Source organism: Dasypus novemcinctus, chromosome 4 (assembly GCF_030445035.2).
Source record: "Dasypus novemcinctus isolate mDasNov1 chromosome 4, mDasNov1.1.hap2, whole genome shotgun sequence".
In the NCBI taxonomy this organism is placed as follows: domain Eukaryota; kingdom Metazoa; phylum Chordata; class Mammalia; order Cingulata; family Dasypodidae; genus Dasypus; species Dasypus novemcinctus.
Genome location: NC_080676.1, coordinates 76,325,061 through 76,347,087, shown reverse-complemented (window position 1 = coordinate 76,347,087; position 22,027 = coordinate 76,325,061). Strand labels below are relative to the sequence as shown.

Below are 22,027 nucleotides of genomic sequence, written 5' to 3'. Positions count from 1 at the left end.
GCTTTTTTTTTCATAATGTAAAGTCTGTGGATCCACTTCCCATTGTTGCAAACTAGGGATTTATGACTTTTCCACTCCAAATAAACTGTTCATCCTTGAGAAGTGTATTTGCTAGCTCAATCAGCTATCTGAAGCCATAGCATCTCATTTCCTTTCATATGTACCGGATTGATAACCACAGCATTTGACAATCCTTCCAGTTATTTTGTGATTTGGTTTTAGAGCTGTCATCTGGTGTACCAATCAGGTTTCTCCAGAGAAACAGAACACACATTCACACATACATACATATATACATACACACATGTATGCATATATACCTACATGTAAAGAGATTTACTTCAAGGAATTGGTTTACGTAATTATGGCAAGTCCAAAATTTGTAGGTCAAGCCAGAAGGCTATAGGAGCTGATGCTGCAGTTTTGAGGCAGAAATTCTTCCTCAGAGAAACCTCAGTTTTGTTCTTAAGACCTTTTAACTGATTAAATGAGGTCCACCAAAATTATCAAGGATAATCTTGAGACTTAGTCAATTTATTTAAAGTCAACAGTTACTTAAAGTCTGGGTCAAACCCTATCTCATATGTAGCACTTTCATTTGATAATGGAGCATTGCTGTGCGCACTCAACTTTATGGCTTGGTGGCTTTATGGATAACATTGAGTTCATGAAGGGCAGCTCAGGTCACATGTAGTTTGGTGGCCCATAGCTAAGCATTTGGTCTCTACTAAGATCTAGAATCAGGCCAAAAATTGTTTCTCAAAAGATGAGTAATTATCAAGAGGATGGCAGAGCTTTGCTCCTATCCTATGGGTCTGTACTGATTCACGTATAGGAGCCTAACAAAAGCTCCAAATAACATCTCTATCTACCACAGGCACTTCAAGCACCATTGGATCTGTTGGATCAAATGAAACAGGTGGAAGAATAGCTTGTGTAGCAGCCTAGATCTGTTACAGAGCCATCTCTTGTTCTGGGATCCACTTAGCTTTTTGAGTCACTTGGCAAATTAGCCAGAGTTGCAAACCCAAATGAGAACTATATTGCTTACAAAACCCAGAGACCCACTAGGTGTTATGCTTCTTTTTTTATTTTAAGAGAGGACAGATGAGATAACTTATTCATTTTATAAGGGGTATCTTAAAATGTTCCACACCACTGGAACCCTATTAGAAGGGGGAAATTCAGATGGAAGGTCCACATTCTGACACACAAATGTCTTCCAAGTAGTTGTTACTTCTTATCAGGTCCAATCAGCATATCATCATCAATGTAATGGACTAGTGTGATGATTTATGGAAGAAAAAGGAGAGCAAGTTCTCTACAGACTAAATTGTGATATAGGGCTATAAAGTGATACACTTCTGAGGCAGGGCAGTGTGTTGCTGGACATGCCAGCCAGAAAACTGCATCTGGTGGTCTTTACTAACAAGCATTAAAAAAAAATTTTTTTTAAGTACTTTCAGATCAATATCTGCATACCAAGTACAGAAGATATATTAATTTGTGCAAACAATTAAACCACATCTAGAACAGCAGCTGCAATTGAAGTCAACATCTGATATTTATGGTAATCCACTGTCATTCAAGATCCATCTGATTTTTGCACAGGCCAAATTGGCAAACTGAATGGAGATTAGGTAGGAATCATACCCTTGTATTCTTCAAGTCCTTGATGGTGGCACTAATCTCTACAATTCCACTGGAAATGCAATACTGTTTTGGTTCACTGCTTTCCTAAGCAGAGGCAATTCTTGTGGCTTCCACTGGCCTTTCCTACCATAATAGCCCTTACTCTACAGGTCAGGGGACTATGCTAGTTGGTGAGTTTGTCTACTCCAATTATACATTCTGGAACTAGGGAAATAACCAAACGATGGGCTCCTGGACCCAATGGACCCACTGTAAGACAGATCTGGGCTAAAACTCCATTCATCACCTGACCTCCATAACCTCTACTCTGATTGACCATAATGATGTTTTGGGTCTCCTGGAATTAATATTAGTTCAGAGCCCGTGTCCAAGAATCCCCGAAAAGTCTAATTGCTTCCTTTTTCCCAGGGAGGGTGTGATAAAAATATTCAAGTTCTCAGAGTTACCACATATTCTTTGAAAGTAACATCAGCTGGAAGATAAATAAATATGGAGTGATCCAAGCTAACATTCTATGATACCAACATAGTGGAGTATATATCAGAGCAATATTCTAGTTCCTTTGAAAACTTGAGGGACTCTGAAAACATACCTCCATATTTTGCAGGTTTTAAGACCCTTAAAAGCACACTTTGTCTTTTTCTAAAGATTTATTTATTTATTCCCCACTCCCTCATTGTTTGCAGTTGTTGTCTGCTCTGTGTCCATTTTCTGTGTGCGTGTCTTGCTCATCTTCTCTTTGGGAGGCACCAGGAACTGAACCAGGGACCTCCCCTATAGATGAGAGGTGCTCAATCACCTGAGCCACCTCAGCTCCCAGGTTTGTGTGTCTCTCACTGTCTTTCCTCTGTGTCTCTTTTGCTGCATCATCTTGTTGTGTCAGCTCTCCATGCCTGCCCACCACGCCAGTTCACTTTCTTCAGGTGGCACCAGGAACTGAACCTGGGACCTCCCATGTGGTAGGCAGAAGCCCAAATGCTTGAGACACATCTGCTTTCCTATCTAATTTGTTTTTCAATGTCCAGTATGCAGCACACAGTAGAGAGCTAACAAATGTTAAATGAATGAAGGTCACATAGCAAATGAAAAGTCACTAAGCCACTTGACTTGCAGTCCAGTGCTTTTGCTCTTCTAATGCACCATGCTATCGAAATGAGCTTTCCTACAGACTTAAAATATCATTGCCTATTTGAGTGTCTTACACTCATAAATATCAGCTTTTCCTCAAATTTCCCTTTCTTTGGTTTAAGATTCAAAAACTAAAGTTTAAACTCTCATACTCTTTCTGGGCAAGATGGAGGTTGAGAGGAGTTGCTTTCTGTTAGTCCTTCCATTATTACAGAAATATGACTGGACAGATTTTCAGAATGGTAGAGATGGAAGAAGAGATGGTGATAGTGGTCTAGTCTCTGGTGAAAAAAATGATCATTAGCTTTGTGGGAGGGGCAAGGGTGGAGTAGCAGAATATAGCTCACTACTTTAAATAATGAAGACCTACTTATTCAAAAATTTATTTATTGTCTTGCTCTAGTTTGTCTCATTTTCCACCAATCTATCTCCCTATCCTGTCAGCAAGTCTGACTGCAATGACTGACCTAAAAACAAAAAGGAAAAGTAAAAAGATTAATTTTCTGTCCATCCACTGGGTCTGTTTTCTCTCCACCCACTGAGGCTCTGGCTTTGAAAATTCTTTTCCCTTTACTCCTTTATTCTCGCCAGACCACAAACAAACTTCTACCCTCCAAAAGGGTCTGTTCTGCTTGTTTTGGAGCTGTAGACTTTTAAAATATTTGATTCTGGTCTCCTACCCCAGCTCTGGGTCCAGAGCTCACAGCCAAAAGCAGAATAATCTGGAAGGGATAGTGGGGTGAAAATATGTACCTTGGCTGTATGTTCCCTACTGAGTAACTGACCACATTCCCTGCTATAGATTTGAACAAATATTTTAAGTCTCCACCTTCAAAAGGGGCTAGGTTTTCCTCCTGGATAGTTTTTTATATTAATACATCTGTGTGTCTCCTTGAAATGTCGATGGAAAAATTAGCCCACCTAACGCCATGGGCTGAGCAGGAGATAGAGCTGGATCCTGGAAATGTAAGAAATCACGGTGATTACCAGTGTTGACAGGGGGAAAATCTATATACCTTTCTCCATTTACTTTAAAAATAAGTTTAAATAATGACTTTTGATTGAATTGGCCACATGACAAGTAGGAAAACTGTTTTACTAGTATTACACCACATGCTAAACAGTAATCTTAAGAACACTGTGTGCTTCTTATAAAGAAAAAGTAAAACCTTAAGTGTCCAGTCCAGTACACACACATACACACATATGTATGTGCATTAACTATATATAATTAGTCATCATTGTCATCTATTTAGTGCTTATAGTTCACAAAGCATTTTCACATGTTACCTTACTTAATCCTCACAACAAAGCAAATCCCTATTATCAGACCATGTTAGTAAGATATAGAATGACAAAGCTGGATTCAGGTAACCAATTTGGGGCCCCAAGGGATCAAGTAGTCATGAAATTTAACTGACATCAGGGAGACAACATAATAAAGAAAGTAGACTGAGAATCACAATAGCTAGTTTAAAGTTCTAGCTATGTAATTTTGGACAAGTTTCTAATAGTTTTTGGTTTTGGTTTCCATATCTCTAAGAATGAGATTGGACTAGATGACCATGAGCTCCCTTTTAGCTACAAAAGTTCAAGTCTGTAAAAAATAAAGTAAAAAATTATCCAATGGTTTTATGCCAGGCTGATTTCAAACTTCTAATAGGGAAAGACAAGAGAAATGGCGATGTCCAAAAACTAGCTGAGAATGCTAGAATTGATACACTAGGCATATCAGAGTTTTTGGAATCACATATGGCAAATGAGGAAGAAATACCTTATGTTGTATTTTTTTTTTTAAGATTTGTTTATTTCTCTTCCTTTCCCCCCCACCCAGGTTGTCTGTTCTCTGTGTCTATTTGCTGCGTTCTCTTTGCCGCTTCTGTTGTCAGCACCACGGGAATCTGTGTCTCTTTTGTTGCATCATCTTGCTATGTCAGCTCTCTGTGTGTGCAGCACTATTCCCGGGCAGGCTGAACTTTCTTTTGCGCTGAGCGGCTCTCCGTACGGGGAGCACTCCTTGCGCGTGGGGCTCCCCTATGCGGGGGACACCCCTGCATGGCACTGCACTCCTTGTGCGCGTCAGCATTGTGCATGGGCCAGCTCTACACGGGTCAAGGAGGCCTGGGGTTTGAACTGTGGACCTACCATGTGGTAGACGGACGCCCTAACCACTGGGCCAAGTCTGCCGCCCTTATGTTGTATTTTAATGACTTCTTCCTTCTTTCTAAAAATCTATGGAGTTGACAGGACCATTCCCTCGATTTGGAGAATGGCCCCTCTATTTCATATAAGGTTCCAATGCCTTGAGAACCCTCACAGTTGACCAATTAAAAGAGATGCTCTGTCAGGGTTTGGTCATGTGAGAATACATTTTTAAACACATTGCTGAATCATGGTGTGACCAGAGATCTTTTAGTCAAATCCACACATTTTAGAACTGTGGAATATGAAGCTCACAGGAAAATAGCAACAGAACCCAAGTGGAAACTAGGTCTCCTGATTCTCAATCTAGCTCTTTCCACCATTATTTATGGGTTCTAGAAGCAGATCTGGATTCAAAGAGGATAAGTACTTGGAGTTTGTGGTAAATACGATCTCTTCCTTTAGGGGTAGCGGAAGCTGTTTATCTGGTTGGAAATTCAGCCTCTGAGGAACTGCTCATTTCTAACTGGACAGGACCTGAGTTGCTCCAACATGATGCCGCTCAACACAATGGCAATGTGAATATTATCTAGAAATTAACTACATACCTAATATGATCCATAGTATAATGTGATGGCTAAAGATAGCCAACTCAGTCTTTGTTCATTTTAAAGCAACTTTAACAAGATCATGGGAAATGATAATCTGCATTCTGCTTGATCAGATCACAACTGATATTCATTGTTCATTACTGGATTTAAAATTTTAAGAGGTCCATTGAGTAAGTGGAGGGCATCAGAAGGCAAGCAGGGAGGTAAGGACTCTTTAATGCTGTGATTACAATCATTCCTCCCACACATCTGAGGTAGGCTGGTGGAACAGATTATCCTGGTGCTGGTGACATGTTTAAAAAAATGTTTTTGCCCTATTTTCCCTTCTAAATACTTAAGAATCTTTGGTTTCTTCACAGCATCTAGCCATGAAACTTACAGGTAGTAAATGTGCAGATGTTTGCTAAACTAAAATGAATTTGATTCCAGAAGTTAATAATAAGAAGAATAAAAGCTATAGGAAGGCTAATGCTAGCAGTTTACAGATAACACAGCTATAAATAAGCAGTTGTAGGAATTTATCAGTACCAAGAGAAAATCAAGCAAAGCCTTGATGACCATCTGCCAGGAATTTAATGAAGTCCAACAGTAGTTATTAAGACATGGGAGAGTCAAAGAAGAGTAACTCTGCCCTCAAGAAGCACACAGGATAGGAAAAGCTGATATGTAAACTGATATATGCATCAGTAGGGGTAAATACAAAGTACGAAGTAGTACCACAGATTTGAAGAACAAACATGAATTTGTGAGAAGTCTGAGCAACCGGGTAGCCCAGGTAAAAGGAATACACATGGTATGCTTGTGGTCTTAACAGTAGTGGCTATCACTATAGAACAAATTCCTTCTTTGGGGGTTATGCTCAAATTCTGGACCCCCAAACGTAAGTTTTGAGAAGGATCCCCTTACTCTAATAAAACTTAAGCCCATACTGTCACTTTGTCTCCTCACCTTGCTTTATTTTTCTTAATAGTACTTATCACTGTATGTTCCTTTGTTCTTTTATCTCTTCCATTGAAATATAAGATCCTGAGGGCAAGGAATGCGTACGTTGTTCATTGTTGTATTCTCAGAGCCCAGAATGGTATCTGACACATATCAGAGTTTTCATATGATTCAGTGAATGAAAGAATTTTAGCTGAAGGATCACCCCACAGTGTAAGAGCTAGATACATATTTGATCAGTTGTGATTCAGGCTGCATGTCCTTTCTACCCTATTCTAGGTTTTGCAATTCTGCTCTACTTTCCATGTAGCTGAAGTAGGCCTTTCTAATTTTAAGGGACTTGACATCAATAAAATGCCATCATTAATGAAAAGTGAAGATTGCTGGAATATTTACTAAACTCCAGGGTGGCAGAAATAAGGGAAGAATGTGTACCAAGTGTTTCTTTGGCTTTATTATTCTCCCCCTAGATCTGTATCACTTGGTCAAATAGAATCAGATTCTATCTTTCATCTTCATTGTTCTTCACAGATACTAACCATTGTGAACTGCATGTACATTATCTCCAAAGATCCAAGAAAGGGCAGTACCACAGAGACAAAATGCTGGAGGATGGTTTTTTCTCATGCACATCCACTACCTATCAGGCAACACTGAATTCACCATGTCAAAGCTTAGAAGATTTTCAACTACTATGTTCAGCTGGGATTTGGGGCAATCCTGGGGCCAGAGACTATGTGCAGTTCTAGACTAATTATAAATCTTAGTATCTAGATCTAAATCTGATAAGTAGCAAGTAATGGATAACAGGTCGTAACTGGAAAGACAGCAATCTATAAGAAAATGCGTTATTTAATGATAAAGATCAGAAAAGAAAATATGTGAATTAGAAGTCTATAGTGAGACTAAAAATAACTATAAGTATTAAAGAACCATATTTTTCTTTCATCTGCTCAATTCACCTTTGTCTTTTTACTCTGTCTTCCATTTTAGGTAGTTTCAACTGATAGACAAACTATAATTGCTGGAGAGAGAATTTCAAGACAAAAAGCAATGTTTCTGCCTTATTTTACCAGCTGTCAAAATCCTAGTCATTGTTCCTTCCACTTCCTAGTGAATTCAGAGAAACCCAAACTTTCTGCTATGAAATCAATTTTTAGTGAAGAAATATTTTTGGAATTAATCCCATTATATAATTCATGACACAAAACTTCATGATTCCACGCAACAACTTCCTAAGTGCTCTCAAGCAGTTTCTCTGCCCTATAAGCCATCTTATCTACCATTAAATTTTAAAAAACACCCAATTTCATCTGGTGATCCTCACTGAAAACACACTCACACAAAACACAAAGATACACAAACTCTCCATTGACTTCACAAAGTTTAATTGGTAAATCCCCAAGTCTGGAGTTCAAGATGTTCCACAATCTGACCCCAACTCATCTAATTGTGTCATCATCATCTATCATCACAGCCACCACGCTGACCCTTCTATTAGTCAGGTTGCTCTACCTACCATCCCCTTAATAAACCACACTCAACCAACTCCCACGTTGAAGTTACTGACTTTCTATCAGATAAACATTGAAGAAATTCAGGGGACTGTCCAAATACTACATATCTTTCAAGATCCAAATGAAGTGTTTTCTCTTTTAGGTCTTCCTCTACCATTTCTTGGCTTTCTTCTGTACTGCGCTACTATGAAACTCACTGTCTATACTATCCATTTTGTCAGCGACCTATTCCAGAACTCTGAAACTTCTCTGAATTCTTCCATGTTTTTATATTATATTGTGTGTATATTCTATGTCAAATTAATAGGAAGCTCCTGGTGAATGGCCTTTAAGGAATCTCTTAATTATTGAACCCACAAGTATGTTTGAATTTTCTTTATACATAGGAAGCCATTTTATATTAAGGGGAAATTAGGACTATCTTCTTATATTATCTAATAACCTTAAGAATTTACGTCTGCATATGAATAACAGTTGAGTATTCGGAAGTAGCAGATGAACACAATTTTGTATTTTTGTAATGTGTACTTCTACACTTATGTGCTGAAGAGCTGTGGCTGTTACCTTCAGATAAGAAGCCAATGAATTAATTTATGAATACTAGAAATAAGGAAATTTAAAATGTTAATGAATAGTTCTGTGAAAATAGTTTTTAATTCATTTAATATTTTTAGACAATCTATCTGTAAAATCTAGCCTTGTCAAAAACTTTATCTGCATCTTTCAGAAGTTATAGCACCAATACCTAAAAAACCAGCAGAAAGAGAGGTTCTGGGACCAGCAGAATACTCTAATGCTAAAGCCTGACCAAGAACTGAACACAATGACACCAGGCAGGTGACTTGTATAAAGTATTAGTGATAGAACAACATTTAGCTTTCTAAGAGTTAAAATGAAGCTGTTTACAAGGAGGAAGGTGATGCTGAGTCGTTAGGAAATGCTGATATACAAAGGCAGAGAGACCAACCTAGTTCATATTACTTATAGAAAAGAGAATTTTCTCAGCTAAAGTGCTGCAAAAAAACACTGGTCCAGGAAGGCAGAATTACAACCAGTGCCAAGATTTACAAACACCACCATATTCAAATATAGTAAGGATTAAAAACAAACACTTTTTATTTATTACAAAAACAAATTCCCCAAACCAAACTAATATGTTAGCACTCCTTTATCAGTCTAACTTTATTTTTTAAAGGCCTTAAACATGCATTCTCTTAAAGTGTTCATACATTTCACCAACACTAGACAGACAACACTAGACTGTAGCACAGAACATCCCATATAATAATTACAATGCCATTAAAAAACAACAGAAATTCTGAAGGGAAAAATCTCTAGTTTGAATATAATAAATTGTCCCCAGAGACTTTCTTTTCATTATCCTTTAGGATAACCAGGAAAACCTCCTGACATGCATCTTCCACAGGTATGTATTAATATAACAAAGCTAATTGCTAAGTACTAAATTAAAATGTTCCTTATAAAACTTTCCTATTTATCTAAAACTTCTAATTTTAGCAAATATAAATGTCTTAAGATGACTTATTTTTATATGCTCTACAGTACCAATATTATTCCAATAATAAATTTATTATTCATCCAGTTTATTTCAGACATAATCAATATAAAACATATTTCTCTAAAGAAACAACACATACATTCAATATAGCTTGGTTCTGTTACTCAAAAAAAAAAAAAAAAAAAAAAAGAAAGAAAGAAAATACAAAAGAAGATGCATCAGTTAGATTTCTTCTGAATTCATTTCTCCAGAAGACCAGACTTTAAGGATTTCTGGAGTCTAGCTATGTTGGCATCCAATGCTGCAAGGCCATTTCTGAAGTCCTGTTCATCACGAGAAGTAAATGTTGAAAAAGAAGAGATGCTCCAGTCAGACATCAAGTCAGAATAAAAAAAGCTACCATCGGAGACAGTATTCCCTTTCACCAGGAAGCTGCTGCCTTGACAAGCTGAGGGGCTGTGCTGTGCCACCTGCTCCTGTGGATCCTCAGGGACAGCAGGGATCTTGCCAATTGCTTCCTTTATTTTCTCAAGGAGCTGTATGTCCTCTGTATTAGCTGGTTTGGAAAGTTTTTCAGGTGTATCTTCTGTTCCCTTTCTTGAAGAACAAACTATAGATGCACATAGTTTATTTTCTTTTTCTTTTTCAGCAACAAGTCCACTATTGGGGACTAGTTGTGGTGAAGCTACACTTACCTGAGGCTGGGGGGATATTCTCTTAGAGAGCGGTGATTTCCTTTTAGAAATACTTCTAGCAAAAGGGATGTAAACTGTAGCATCCAAATTACACTCATCTATTAAAGTTTTAGTTTCACTCTCCTCATCAGAACCCTCTTTTGAAAGGGAAGAAATAATTCCAGGGGGTGATACTTCCTCCACGCTCCTAGTGTCCCTATAATGTTGAGGATCTTTGAAGGGCAAAACATTTTCATAGGGTCTATCCGGCACTACATTTTCCACATTTTTATCTGCAAAAAGGGGCTCTGAATGTGTAAAAATATGATTTGTTTCTAACTTATTTAGGTAGCTCATTATGGAAGAGTGAGCAGGGTCTGCATCATGTTGAAGTTGTTTTTCATAAATGTTCAGAAGTGATTTGGTAAGATTATTCCCAGTCTTGCAGGGAGCACTGTCCATACTAAGATCTGATAGAAGTTTTGCCATACTGCTCTGTAAAGTTCTGTTAAGAAGAATTTAGTACACCAATTATTATTTCTTACCTGTTTCTTTCACTGGTTTACATAAATCACATCTTATCAAAAGGGGACTTGAGGCAAGCACCTGGTTCTTAATATGGAAACAATTAAATCACAAAGTCACAAAACACGGTCTGGTGAGAGTATATTCAAATACTAAGTAATAAAAGGTTGAGAACTGCATAAAATCTAGTACTATATCTAAAAATAGAGGCTCAGAATTTTTTTTCTTTTAAGGCACAGGAATACTTTATTCTTGAGGAACATTGAAAAATGAGCCTTAGAATGAAAAAATGAGCCTATTATATATAGGACAAGGTATAAAAAGCAAAATGGAAAATATACAACTCATTTGTTAAAGGATTCTGTTAGAAGTTGTTTCTCCCCTTGCAAAATATATACGCAATGGGCACTTTTTTCTAGTGAACAACACTAGAGGAAAAAAAGGATGGTTGGAGATAATATCTGGTGTAACTATGTATAAGCAACAGTTATGTACCAGGAAAAGCATGAGATAAAAGAAAACCACACAGGGTTTTGATGTCAGACAGAACTTCAAATCCTAGTACCATTAATAGCTATGATCCTTTCTCAATTTCAATTTCCTCAAATGTAAAATGACAATACCTATTTCAGATTTACAGTGAAGACTAAACAAGATAAAATAATAATTATAAGTGTAAAGTACTTTAGCACAGTTTCAGACTAAGTGGGTGTTCATGTTCATTTGATGGCAGCTTTCACTAGTGGTACTTTAGTCTATGTGAACTGAATCATATTATGCTTTACAAATCACCGAGAAAAGGATAAAGACACCAATTTTAAAAAGATGCAAAGAACATCAACAGGTGATTCATAAAAAAGAATTACAAGTAGCCAATGAGCATGTTTTAAAAGTTCAACTTTTGAGTAGAGAAAATAAAAATTAAAAAATTTGATCTTTTGCCTATCAAATTAACATGCTAAAATAAAAACAGTACCCATTGTTACAGAAGCTTGCAGACGCAGGTGGGAGTGTACACTGAGAAGACTTCTGGAGAGCTAATTGCTGATATATTTCAGAATCCTTAAAGATTTGTATATCCCACAACCTCTGACCCAGCAGTTTTCATTTCTAGGAATTTATTCTACTGATAAACAAAGATGCTGTACCCAACGATATAGTTACAAAGATATTATTTATAATAGAAAAAGAAATACACACAATCTCTATCTTCAAGCACAAGTGACTGATTTAGGTAAATTATAGTATGACTGCATCATAGCCATTAACAGTCATGTAGTAGAGAATATTTATTGATGGTAAATATTCATTATATAAGGCTAAAATAAAAAGAGCAGGTCATAAATAATATAGACACGATATTACTTTTGTAAAAATAAGTAGTCACATGCAAAAAATACTAAAGAGAAATATAGTATCTAACTAACAGCAGTGATTATTTCTCTGGATATAGAATGAATAATTTTCTCCTACAAAAGCAAAACTATATTCCCAACCTGGTTTACTGCACTGTCATTTTACACATACTATATTTTGATTTCTGATTGCTCTTCTAAGGGCAATGGCCCCTACCACTTCTTTTCATACCTCTTTCAAGAAGCTAAAAGCTAATGAGCTATGATTATGACACAGATATGTTAGAGGAAAATCTCTTTAAAGGAATCTATAATGAATAATGACTCACTAATTAATTTGACCAGGCTGCCTACTGTAATTTTTAATCTGTTTTTTTTTTTTTAGGAAAGGAATACTTATATTGAGGTTTCTTTCTAGACCTAAATGCAAAAAAACATACACCTAAAGGAAGAGAGATGGAGGGAATGAATATGCGGATTTATCTGTATTGTCTGAAGCTACTGTTTTACCCTTGAAGGTCAAAAGTAAAATTAAGGTGGTCACACCAGCCCAGCTCTAATACTGGAGATGTTCCCAATGAGGTACTGATTAAATTGCACAGGTGGTCACCAAATATACTATAAATCACCAACATGGATAAATTTAGATATACTTCAGCTCAAAAAGACTGTTTTTGTTTTGTTTTTTTGTTTTTAATTTAAAGGACAAAACAAAAATTGATATTCATGGGCATATTTGTACTTTGAAGCTATAACTGAAACTTCAGAAAATGTAGGGGGATGGTACTAAATTCTATGGAACTCTGAGCTAAGATTGTTCACTATGTTTCCATTAACATTTAGAGTCTAGATAAAAAGAAAAGTGTCTTTGGGCTTCCATTTATAATTATTTCAAGAATAGTTTCGCTATTACTCTGAAAGACTGTTCTTATGTTTTTGTTATTAACTTTCTGAGTAAATATGCCACATATTTTGAATGTTATTTAGTAGAGTTCATCCTTTAAAAAAGATGTTTCTCCCCACATAACATCATCAAAGCACTAGAATAAGATCTTTGCCTAACTATCTGGATATTTAGAAACTAAAATGATTAAATATTTTACATGTGTATCACACATATATATTTAAACATAATATATATACAATAAAAGTTTGTTAAATAAATGAATCCAGTCATTCATCTATCCATTTCCCAAGAAAAAAATGTTCAAGTTTAAATAGACTAAATTAGACATGGAGCTGTAACTACGAATAAACTATCTTAGCTAATCACATCATGTGTTAGAGGGAAAGAAAACTTGGCTATAGAAACTAAGAGATCTAAAGTTACAGTCCAAGCTATCACTAACTTTCTATTAACACTTAACTTGCACAGCCTTAGTTTCACCATCTATGAAAATGCAGATATTAAAATTTTCCCTCCAATAGATGAAGACAAATAAAAATATAAGAGAAAACACTTCGAAAAAAATCAAAGTATTTTAAAAATAAGATTAATATTAGTCTCTGATTCCATGCCCGTAAAGGAACTGGATTTTATGGTATGAACAAAAAAATTGAGAAGGAAAGAAAACTATCAGGGAACTAGATCTTCTATATCATGAGATTTTCTGCTTGGGGCTGAGGATTATGTACCTTAGAGTGATGAAATGCTCACAATGACACTTAAGTAAATGCTATGGTACTCAATCACACCAAGTTACCGGACTTCTTTTTTTCTTTTCTAAACGGATGGTATATAATACATACTTTAAAATATTATTGAGATAGAAGTCAGCCTTTTGAAGTGTGCAATTCAGTTTTTTACTATATTTATAGAGCTGTGCAACCATTACCATGATCTAATTTTGGAACATTTTCATCAGTATCACTTGCCCCCTTCACAAAAACAAACAAACCCATATTCATTAGCTGTCACTCCCCATTCCTTCCTTGCCCCACAACTCCTAGCAACCACTGACCTACTTTCTATTTGTATGGATATGGTGGTTTGGAGATGTATGTACCCCAGAAAAACATGTACTTATACTTAATCCATTCCTGCAGGTGTGAACCCATAGTAAGTAGGACATTCTGATGAGGTTACTTCAGTTTAGCGTGGTCCACCCTATTCAGGATGGGTCTTAATTCTATTACTGGAGTCCTTTATAAGTGGAATGAAATTCAGATAGATAGAAAGCCAAAGAAAGCAAGCAAAGGAAGGTCAATGGAACCCTGAAGAGAAGGAAGAGGCCAGGAGAGGCCACTATGTGCATTGCTATGTGACAGAGGTGCTAAGGACCAAGGATCAATGGCAGCCAGCCCCAGAACACTACAGTCTTTAGGAAGGAAGCATTGCTTTGGCGATGCACTGATTTGGACTTGTTATTTTAGCCTCAAAATTGTGAGCTAAGAAATTCCTGTTGTTTAAGCCAACCTATTCATTGGCATTTGCTTGAGTACCAACGAAAGTACAACAATGGATTTGCCTATTGTGAACATTTCTTATAAATGGAATCATACAATTTGTGACCTTTTGAGACTGGCTTATTTTTACCATATATACTTACTTGATAAGAACAGAGTTTTCACTCCAAAATTACTCCTTAGAAAAAAGGAGACTCTTTCCTTTTGAGACCTTACAAAGGCTTTCATATGAAGGGATATTCTCTCAAATACTTTATTTTGAACAAGAGGGGTGTTAAGTCAACATTTTAGAAACTCTGACTAGAGCCTTACCAATTACACTACATTGATACAAGGAGTGTCTAATGCTTTTCCTACTGTTCAATAAAAATTTGAATGAAATTATCTCATGAAATATGAATGTGGAAAACAAAGCAATATTTCTATATTGACATAGTTTATAAAAAGTAATTTTAAATGTTTATAAAACTAAATTAATAAATTAAATATTATAAATATATTACTATTTCATCTATTTCTCTAAAGGCTTATAATTCAAAATGGGAAAAAATTTTTACAATTCAAAATGTAACTTCTTATTGGAAATACAAAAGAGACTGTTTTATATTCAGAAATGCCTTGTTTTGGAACTATGAGCTACCAGGATCATTCAAAGACATGGTCAAATCTGATGATTTTCTGGTCTAAAATAGCCAACCTCTGCCCTAGGATTTTAAAAAGCAGATGACAATCTAATTCTTAGCAAATGCTTTAAGGAAAAACTCAACTTTGTAAGAGTGATTAATTTTATTTGATTGAAGAAAGACCTAAATTTAGACTCTGACTGTTAGGGAACAAAGGGATCTTATAGACTGCTGCCAACTTCCTCATTTTCCTAATGAAGTGAAGAAAAGGAGGTTCTTAGAGGCTAAATGACTTACCTACGATCACATGGCTTGGGGGGATTACCATGAATTATTTCTTAGTCCTCCCAACAACCCTATTCATGTCCCCACTTCACAGTTGAGGGTTAGAGAGGTTAAATACCTCGCTCAAGGTTACACAGCTAATCAGCGGCAGAACTGGGGTTCTCACCACTTCGCTATACAAGTCTTCAGCTTCTCATCAAAACCCTCTGCCTGGAATTACATGGTTTAAAAGAGCATTTAGCCAGGTTTAGAATTTCTAAACTAACTTAATTGCAATAGAAAAAAGCATCATTAGAGATGAATAAAAATAGTGGTGAAATACAAAAGACAGCAGGTCTGAAATTCATTTGGAGTTTAAAAATAAGCTGACAAAAGGTATGGGTCAATCAAATGAAGTCAATATTACCTGGTTAATTCTCTCAGTCGAGTCACTTCAGCATCACGCTGACGTAATGTTATCCCCAATATCTGGTTTTCCTTTTCAGCAGCTTCTAACTTAAACTGGGAGCTTTTCACATTGATTAAGGCTTCCTCCAATTCTAAAACATCAAAAACAATTCAGGCGGAGCAGATGTAGCTTAAGCAGTTCACCTGCCTCCTACCTGGGAGGTTCCGGGTTCAGTTCCCGGTGCCTCCTGAAAAAACAAAAACAAGTAACAAGCAGAACAAACAACTCAGGAAACCAATGTAGCTTAGGGGTTGAGCTTCAGCTTCCCATATGAGAGGTCCGAGGTTCAATCCCCAGTACCTCAAAAAAAAAAACAAAAAAAACCCACAATTTCCTTATTACTTTAAAAAATCTGACCACACTACAGTAAAATACATACCAATTTTCATCCTTGTTGTCTCAATGTCAAATTGTTGCTTATTTTCAAGTATGGTTTCATCTTTCTCTTTAAATATACTAGCAAATTTTTTGTTTTCATCTTTCTGCTTTTCAATCACTTTTAAGAGTTCTTCATTTTTACTCTGTAGTAATTCTTGGCTCTTTAATGACTCCTGCAATTGATTTTGCAGTGACGTATTCAATGACTGAAGAGAAAACACTGTAAGACAAAATAAATCAAGTTATTGCTTCCCCAATTTAAAAAGTACAAATCTAGAAAAGATTAATTTTTTAAAAGAAAAAGCCTGGAATTTATTGATTTAACCAACAATCATATGCTTGAGCAGTCCTACATAAATACTAAATGTATTTTTAAAAATTAATTGGCACAAGTCACTCCTTTCTCTAATTAATATTTTGGGCATTCAAAGAATTTTTTTGGCATTTTTGAAATGAAATAATGTATATACAAAGTAAAAAAATTCAAACACCACCAAATACTGATGATACCAAATAATTCTCAATGAAGAGTCTCCCTCTCCCCACAACTCTACTCTTCCCCCCAGGGGCAATCACTATTAACTCTGGTATCTTTCTGGAAAATGCTTTTGCATATTTTATATGTATTTAAACATAAATAAATCATACTACCCACATAATTTCTAATCTTGCCCTTCTTTTCACACAATTGTTCCAGATCTGCACAGAGGCCTATCACATTGTTTTTAAAGGCTATAAAAGTATATGGCCTCATTCATTTAACAAGTACAACTTTGACAGAATGTTTACTATATGCAAAGCACTATATCAGAATCTGGGTTATACACTGGTAAACAAAATAGACATGGTCTCTGCTCTTATGGAACTGACAACAAATAGAATAATTATAAATAATAAAACATGTTCTAGAGGAAAAATAAGGTAAAGGTATGGAGAAGGAAGGGGAAGGATAAGAAAGAGCAGAAGAAAGCCTGTAGGAAAGCTTTAAGACCTCCAGCCAAAGTGGTAAATAAGAGGAAAGTGGCAGTTGGAGGAGAAAGGAAGAAAGGACCAAGACAGGAAGGGGAAGATCAGTGGTTCTATTAACAGGTAACACTGGTTTATACCATGTTACTAGTGAAGTTTAATGTTTCTTTGAAGTGCTTGCTCTGTTGAGTTCCTATTTTTTCTTAATGCTTTGTAAGAGGTCTTTATATATTAAGAAAGTTAAGCCTTGTCATATATTGCAACATTTTCCCCAATTTTGCTGATACATTTTGAAGGTATTTATAACATTGCTGTGCAGAAATTTTAAACAATTTCTGGGGGCATATTTTACCAATATTTTCTTTTGTAGTATCTGAGTTTTTGTTAGGTGTAAGAAAAGTTCTCATCTTCTACTACTATTATAGTTTTTTCCTTTCTTTTACTGGCAATATCTGTCAAAAATATAACTGCATATACTCTTTGACTCAGCAATTCTAATGCTATACATCTTTCCTACAGAAATGTTGACAGAGGTGCACAAACACATGTGCACAAGGATTTTCACTGCAGCATTGTTTCTATTGGAGAAAAAAGGAAAGTACCTAATATCTGTCAACAGAGAACTTCAAATGAATCATGATCGAGTCACATAAGCAAAATACCAACGAGCTCTTAGAGAGAAAAAAGCATATTTATGTATTTTGATATGGAAAAATGTCCACTGCATGTTAAGTGAATAAATGCAAGCTACAGAAGAGTTTATACAGTGTGATTTCATTTTTAAAAAGGAGAAAGTACATAAATGGTTCTATTAGTGCCAGGTACATAGTAGGCACTCAATAAGTAAATGTGTTAAAGATGGGCAGAACATATCTGAAAGGAAAGAGCCTTTCTTCCTTTTTTATTTTTAGGGGTGTATTTTTGGGAAATGACAGCCCAGATCTTTTACTTCTGTATTACTGCATTATTTTTTATTTTAATAAGGAATGTTAATCCTATTTTTTTAAATGATAAAAAGAAAAATCTACTTAGACAAAGTAATTATGAAAGCTAAATTTACCATTTTCAGAGCCGTAAAGAATTTACCTACATTTATGATTGCATTCCAGAGAACCAAATGTCTTTTGAGTTTTTTCTCGTTCTCTAAGTTGCCGGTTCAAAATTCTCAATTGCCTTAAGGAAATAATGAAGAAATATGAATGCAAGAATAGCAAGCCCATTTAGCACTATACACTTCGCAGCCTATCAAAAAAGACAAAACACAAACAGTGGTACCCACTAGGAGAGCAGAAATCTCATCGTCACCCAAACCAAAGACAAAAACCAAAACAACAAAACACATTCCTGCTAATATTATGGAGCATAAGATAATTTATAAAAAATAATTCTAATGGTAGAAATAGGCTTCAAAAAGACATGCACATAGATATTCCCTAAAGTAGAATTCATTGAAACTAAGATGAAAGAGGGAGGACCACATTAACCCAAGAAAAGATTGCCTAGGACATCATCAAAACCTCTCACTACAAAGAGGTTAACTCCCTTTTTTCCCTCTCCTTTTTCTGTTCTCTTATTTCAATGATTTCCTCTTTTCTTTTACTTCTTTCATTTCCTATCTCCTTTTGCTATTTTCTTCTCCCTTTTTTTAATCTTCATTACCATACTTAATCTTCTACTTTTTAAAAAGCTGTCATTACTATGAACTACAATACCTACAGGGACTGACTGCTATAAGACATCTGTCTGCTTGATGTTTGTTACAAATTGAAAAAATTAAGAAACACATCTATGCTTCTAGTTCTTTATTAGATGGAAAAGCTAACGGCCTTATTTAAGTACTGACAATGTTAATAAGCAGTAAGTTTGCCCTACAACGAACTTTAAATGTAGGTGCTTCACAAATGTGCAAAATATATAAGGATTTTATTCACTTCTATAAAGTCATTACTTAAAAAAAAAAAATCACCTCTAGTATCTTTCCAGAATTACTTACCTGAAAATATTCTGCATTAAAATATCTTTGTTTTTTGGCCACTGGATTGACAAAAATAAAAGGAAACAACACTGTTGGTGAGGGTATGAGGAAATAATTTATCTTAATTGGTAGAAGGCTAGTGGTATAAATATTCTGGATGGCAATTTAGCAGTATCCATCAAAATGTAAAATGTTCAAAATCTTAAAATAATTCTACCTCTATATTATGTAGCCTCAGAAACATAAATGTGCAACCTCGTACGTGTATACAAGGGTATTCACAACAGAATTTTTCATAATGAAAAGTTAAAAACTTAAAATGTTACATGAATTATGGTACATCCATATTGGTTTTACATCTTTTACCAAATCTATCCCTAAATTTTTCTTAATTTTTGATGCTACTATAAATAATATTGATTTTAAATTTCATTTCAAATTGTTCCATTGCTAGTATACAGAACTACAAATTGATTTTTTATATTTATCTCATAGCCTGCAACCTTGCTAAAACTGACTTATTAATAGTAACTTTTTTTGTAGATTCGATAGAACTTCCTACAAAGACTATTATGTCATGTGTAAATAAGACAGCTTTACATCTTCCTTCTGAATGTGTTTGGATTTTATTTCTTTTTCTTGACTTACTGCACTGGTTGGAACTTCAAGTACAATGCTGAATAGAAATAATAATTATATATAAGCTGGATATTATTCAGACATTTTTCTAACAGACAAAATAAAAAAAAAACAGAAATTAAAAATTATAGTATGATTTACAAATATATTTAACAGTATTATTTATGGCATGTAGGATTACATGATTTTAATTGAAGGAGAAAAGAAGTGAATCCAGAACTGATGAACTTCAGATAAAGAGTTACTTCAAGAAATATTAATTCCTAAAGAACCAAAAATTAAGGAAATAGGATTTGAAAAACATTAAGAGTGTGGGATTTATATTGTCAATGTTATTAATACATTCTATTCTGTAACCATGCCTCCCAAAGTTGTCTAATCTTAGTTCTAAGTAAAAACAAGAGTCCACGTTCATCTCTAATGCCCTCCTTTAAATATTTTTTTAATGTTTTTAACAACTTTATTGTGGTATATTTTACATATCATAAAATTCATCCATTTCAGGTATACAACTCAAAGTTTTTTTTTAACTTTACAGAGTAGAGCAATCATTACCATAAATGAGTTTTAGAACCTTTTCTCCTTTCAATAAGATTCCTCTTGTTAATATGCTTTTTTTAAAAATATATTTTTTATCTATTTTTAAAAGATACTTAGATTACATAAAATGTTACATAAAAAATATAAGGGATTCTCATATGCCCCACTCCCCACACCTCCCATTTTCCCCCACATAAATAACCTCTTTCATTAGTGTGGTACACTCATTGCAATTGATGAATACATATATTTTGAAGCATTTTAGATTATAGTTTACATTGTAGTTTTTACTCTCTCCCACTCAATCCTGTAGGTTATGGCAGGACATATAATGGCCTATATCTGTCTTTGCAATGTCATTCAGGACAATTCCAAGTCCCCAAAATGCCCCTGTATTACACCTTTTTCCCTCTCCCTGACTTTAGCACCTCTAGTGGCCACTGTCTCCATATCAATGATATAATTTCTTGCATTGCTAGAATCACACTAAGTCTACAGTTGAATAACAGTTAAGTCCACTCTAGCCCACATTTTATTCCCCAATCTTTGAGGATTCTGGGATGGTGATGCCCACTCCACCTCTAATTGAGAGGGTGCTTCAATCTCATACAGGGAAGCGGATTTGGCCCAATGGATAGGGTGTCTGCCTACCACATGGGAGGTTCAAGGTTTAAACCCAGATCTCCTGACCCATGTAATGAGCTGGCCCACAAGCAGTGCTGATGTGCACAAGGAGTGCCATGCCACGCAGGGGTGTCCCCTGCATAGGGGAGCCCCCCACACAAGGAGTTTGCCCTGTAAGGAGAGCCGCCCAGCGTGAAAAAAAAGTGCAGCCTAGGAATGGCGCTGCACACATGGACAGCTGACACAGCAAGATGACAAAACAAAAAAGACACAGATTTCGGTTGCCGCTGACAAGAATACAAGCAGATATAGAAGAGCACACAGCGAATGGACAGAGAGCAGACAACTGGGGGGAGCAGTGGGGGGCGGGGAAAGGGAGAGAAATAAATAAAAATTAAATCTTAAAAAAAAAAAAAGGCAGCGGACTTGGTCCAGTGGATAGGGTGTCTGCCTACCACATGGGAGGTCCGCGGTTCAAACCCCGGGCCTCCTCGACCCCTGTGGAGTTGGCCCATGTGCAGTGCTGATGCGCGCAAGGAGTGCCCTGCCACGCAGGGGTGTCCCTCGCATAGGGGAGCCCCACGCGCAAGGAGTGCAACCCATAAGGAGAGCCGCCCAGCGCGAAAGAAAATGCAGCCTGCCCAGGAATGGCGCCGCACACACAGAGAGCTGACACACCAAGATGATGCAACAAAAAGAAACACAGATTCCCATGCTGCTGACAACAAGAGGCAGACAAAGAAGACGCAGCAAATAAGACACAGAGAACAGACAACCGGGGTGGGGGGGCGGGAAGGGGAGAGAAATAAATAAATCTTTAAAGAAAAACAAAACACCCCATGGCTGATAGATGGTAGTCCCTTCTCTTTCCCTTCTCTTTAAGTTGGCTGGACTTCGCCATTCAAGAGGTTTTTTTTTTTATTTTACAGGCATCCAAGGCTGCTATATTTCCTAAATTCTAACACACTTGAAAATGTGATGGTTGCCTTTTAAAAAGACAGCTGGGCCGTATATAAGATTCTTGTGGCATACTTTCTTTCCCTTAGTACTTTGTAAATGCTATTCTATGATCCTCTG

The 22,027-nt window shown here is 36.0% G+C and overlaps 1 protein-coding gene across 2 annotated transcripts in view; it reads right to left on the bottom strand.

Moving 5' to 3' along the window:
• Positions 1-9,085: 9,085 nt before the first annotated feature.
• Positions 9,086-22,027, bottom strand: part of CCDC14 (coiled-coil domain containing 14) — a 37,140-nt gene continuing 24,198 nt past the window's right edge. For both annotated transcript variants that reach the window (XM_058295675.2, XM_058295676.2), the window contains exons 10-13: positions 18,263-18,345; positions 16,208-16,426; positions 15,787-15,919; positions 9,086-10,691 (exon numbers count right to left, since the gene is read on the bottom strand). In XM_058295675.2, the coding sequence (XP_058151658.1) occupies positions 9,752-10,691; positions 15,787-15,919; positions 16,208-16,426; positions 18,263-18,345 (1,375 nt within the window). In that variant the 3' untranslated portion in view covers positions 9,086-9,751. The remainder of the gene's footprint in view (positions 10,692-15,786; positions 15,920-16,207; positions 16,427-18,262; positions 18,346-22,027) is intronic.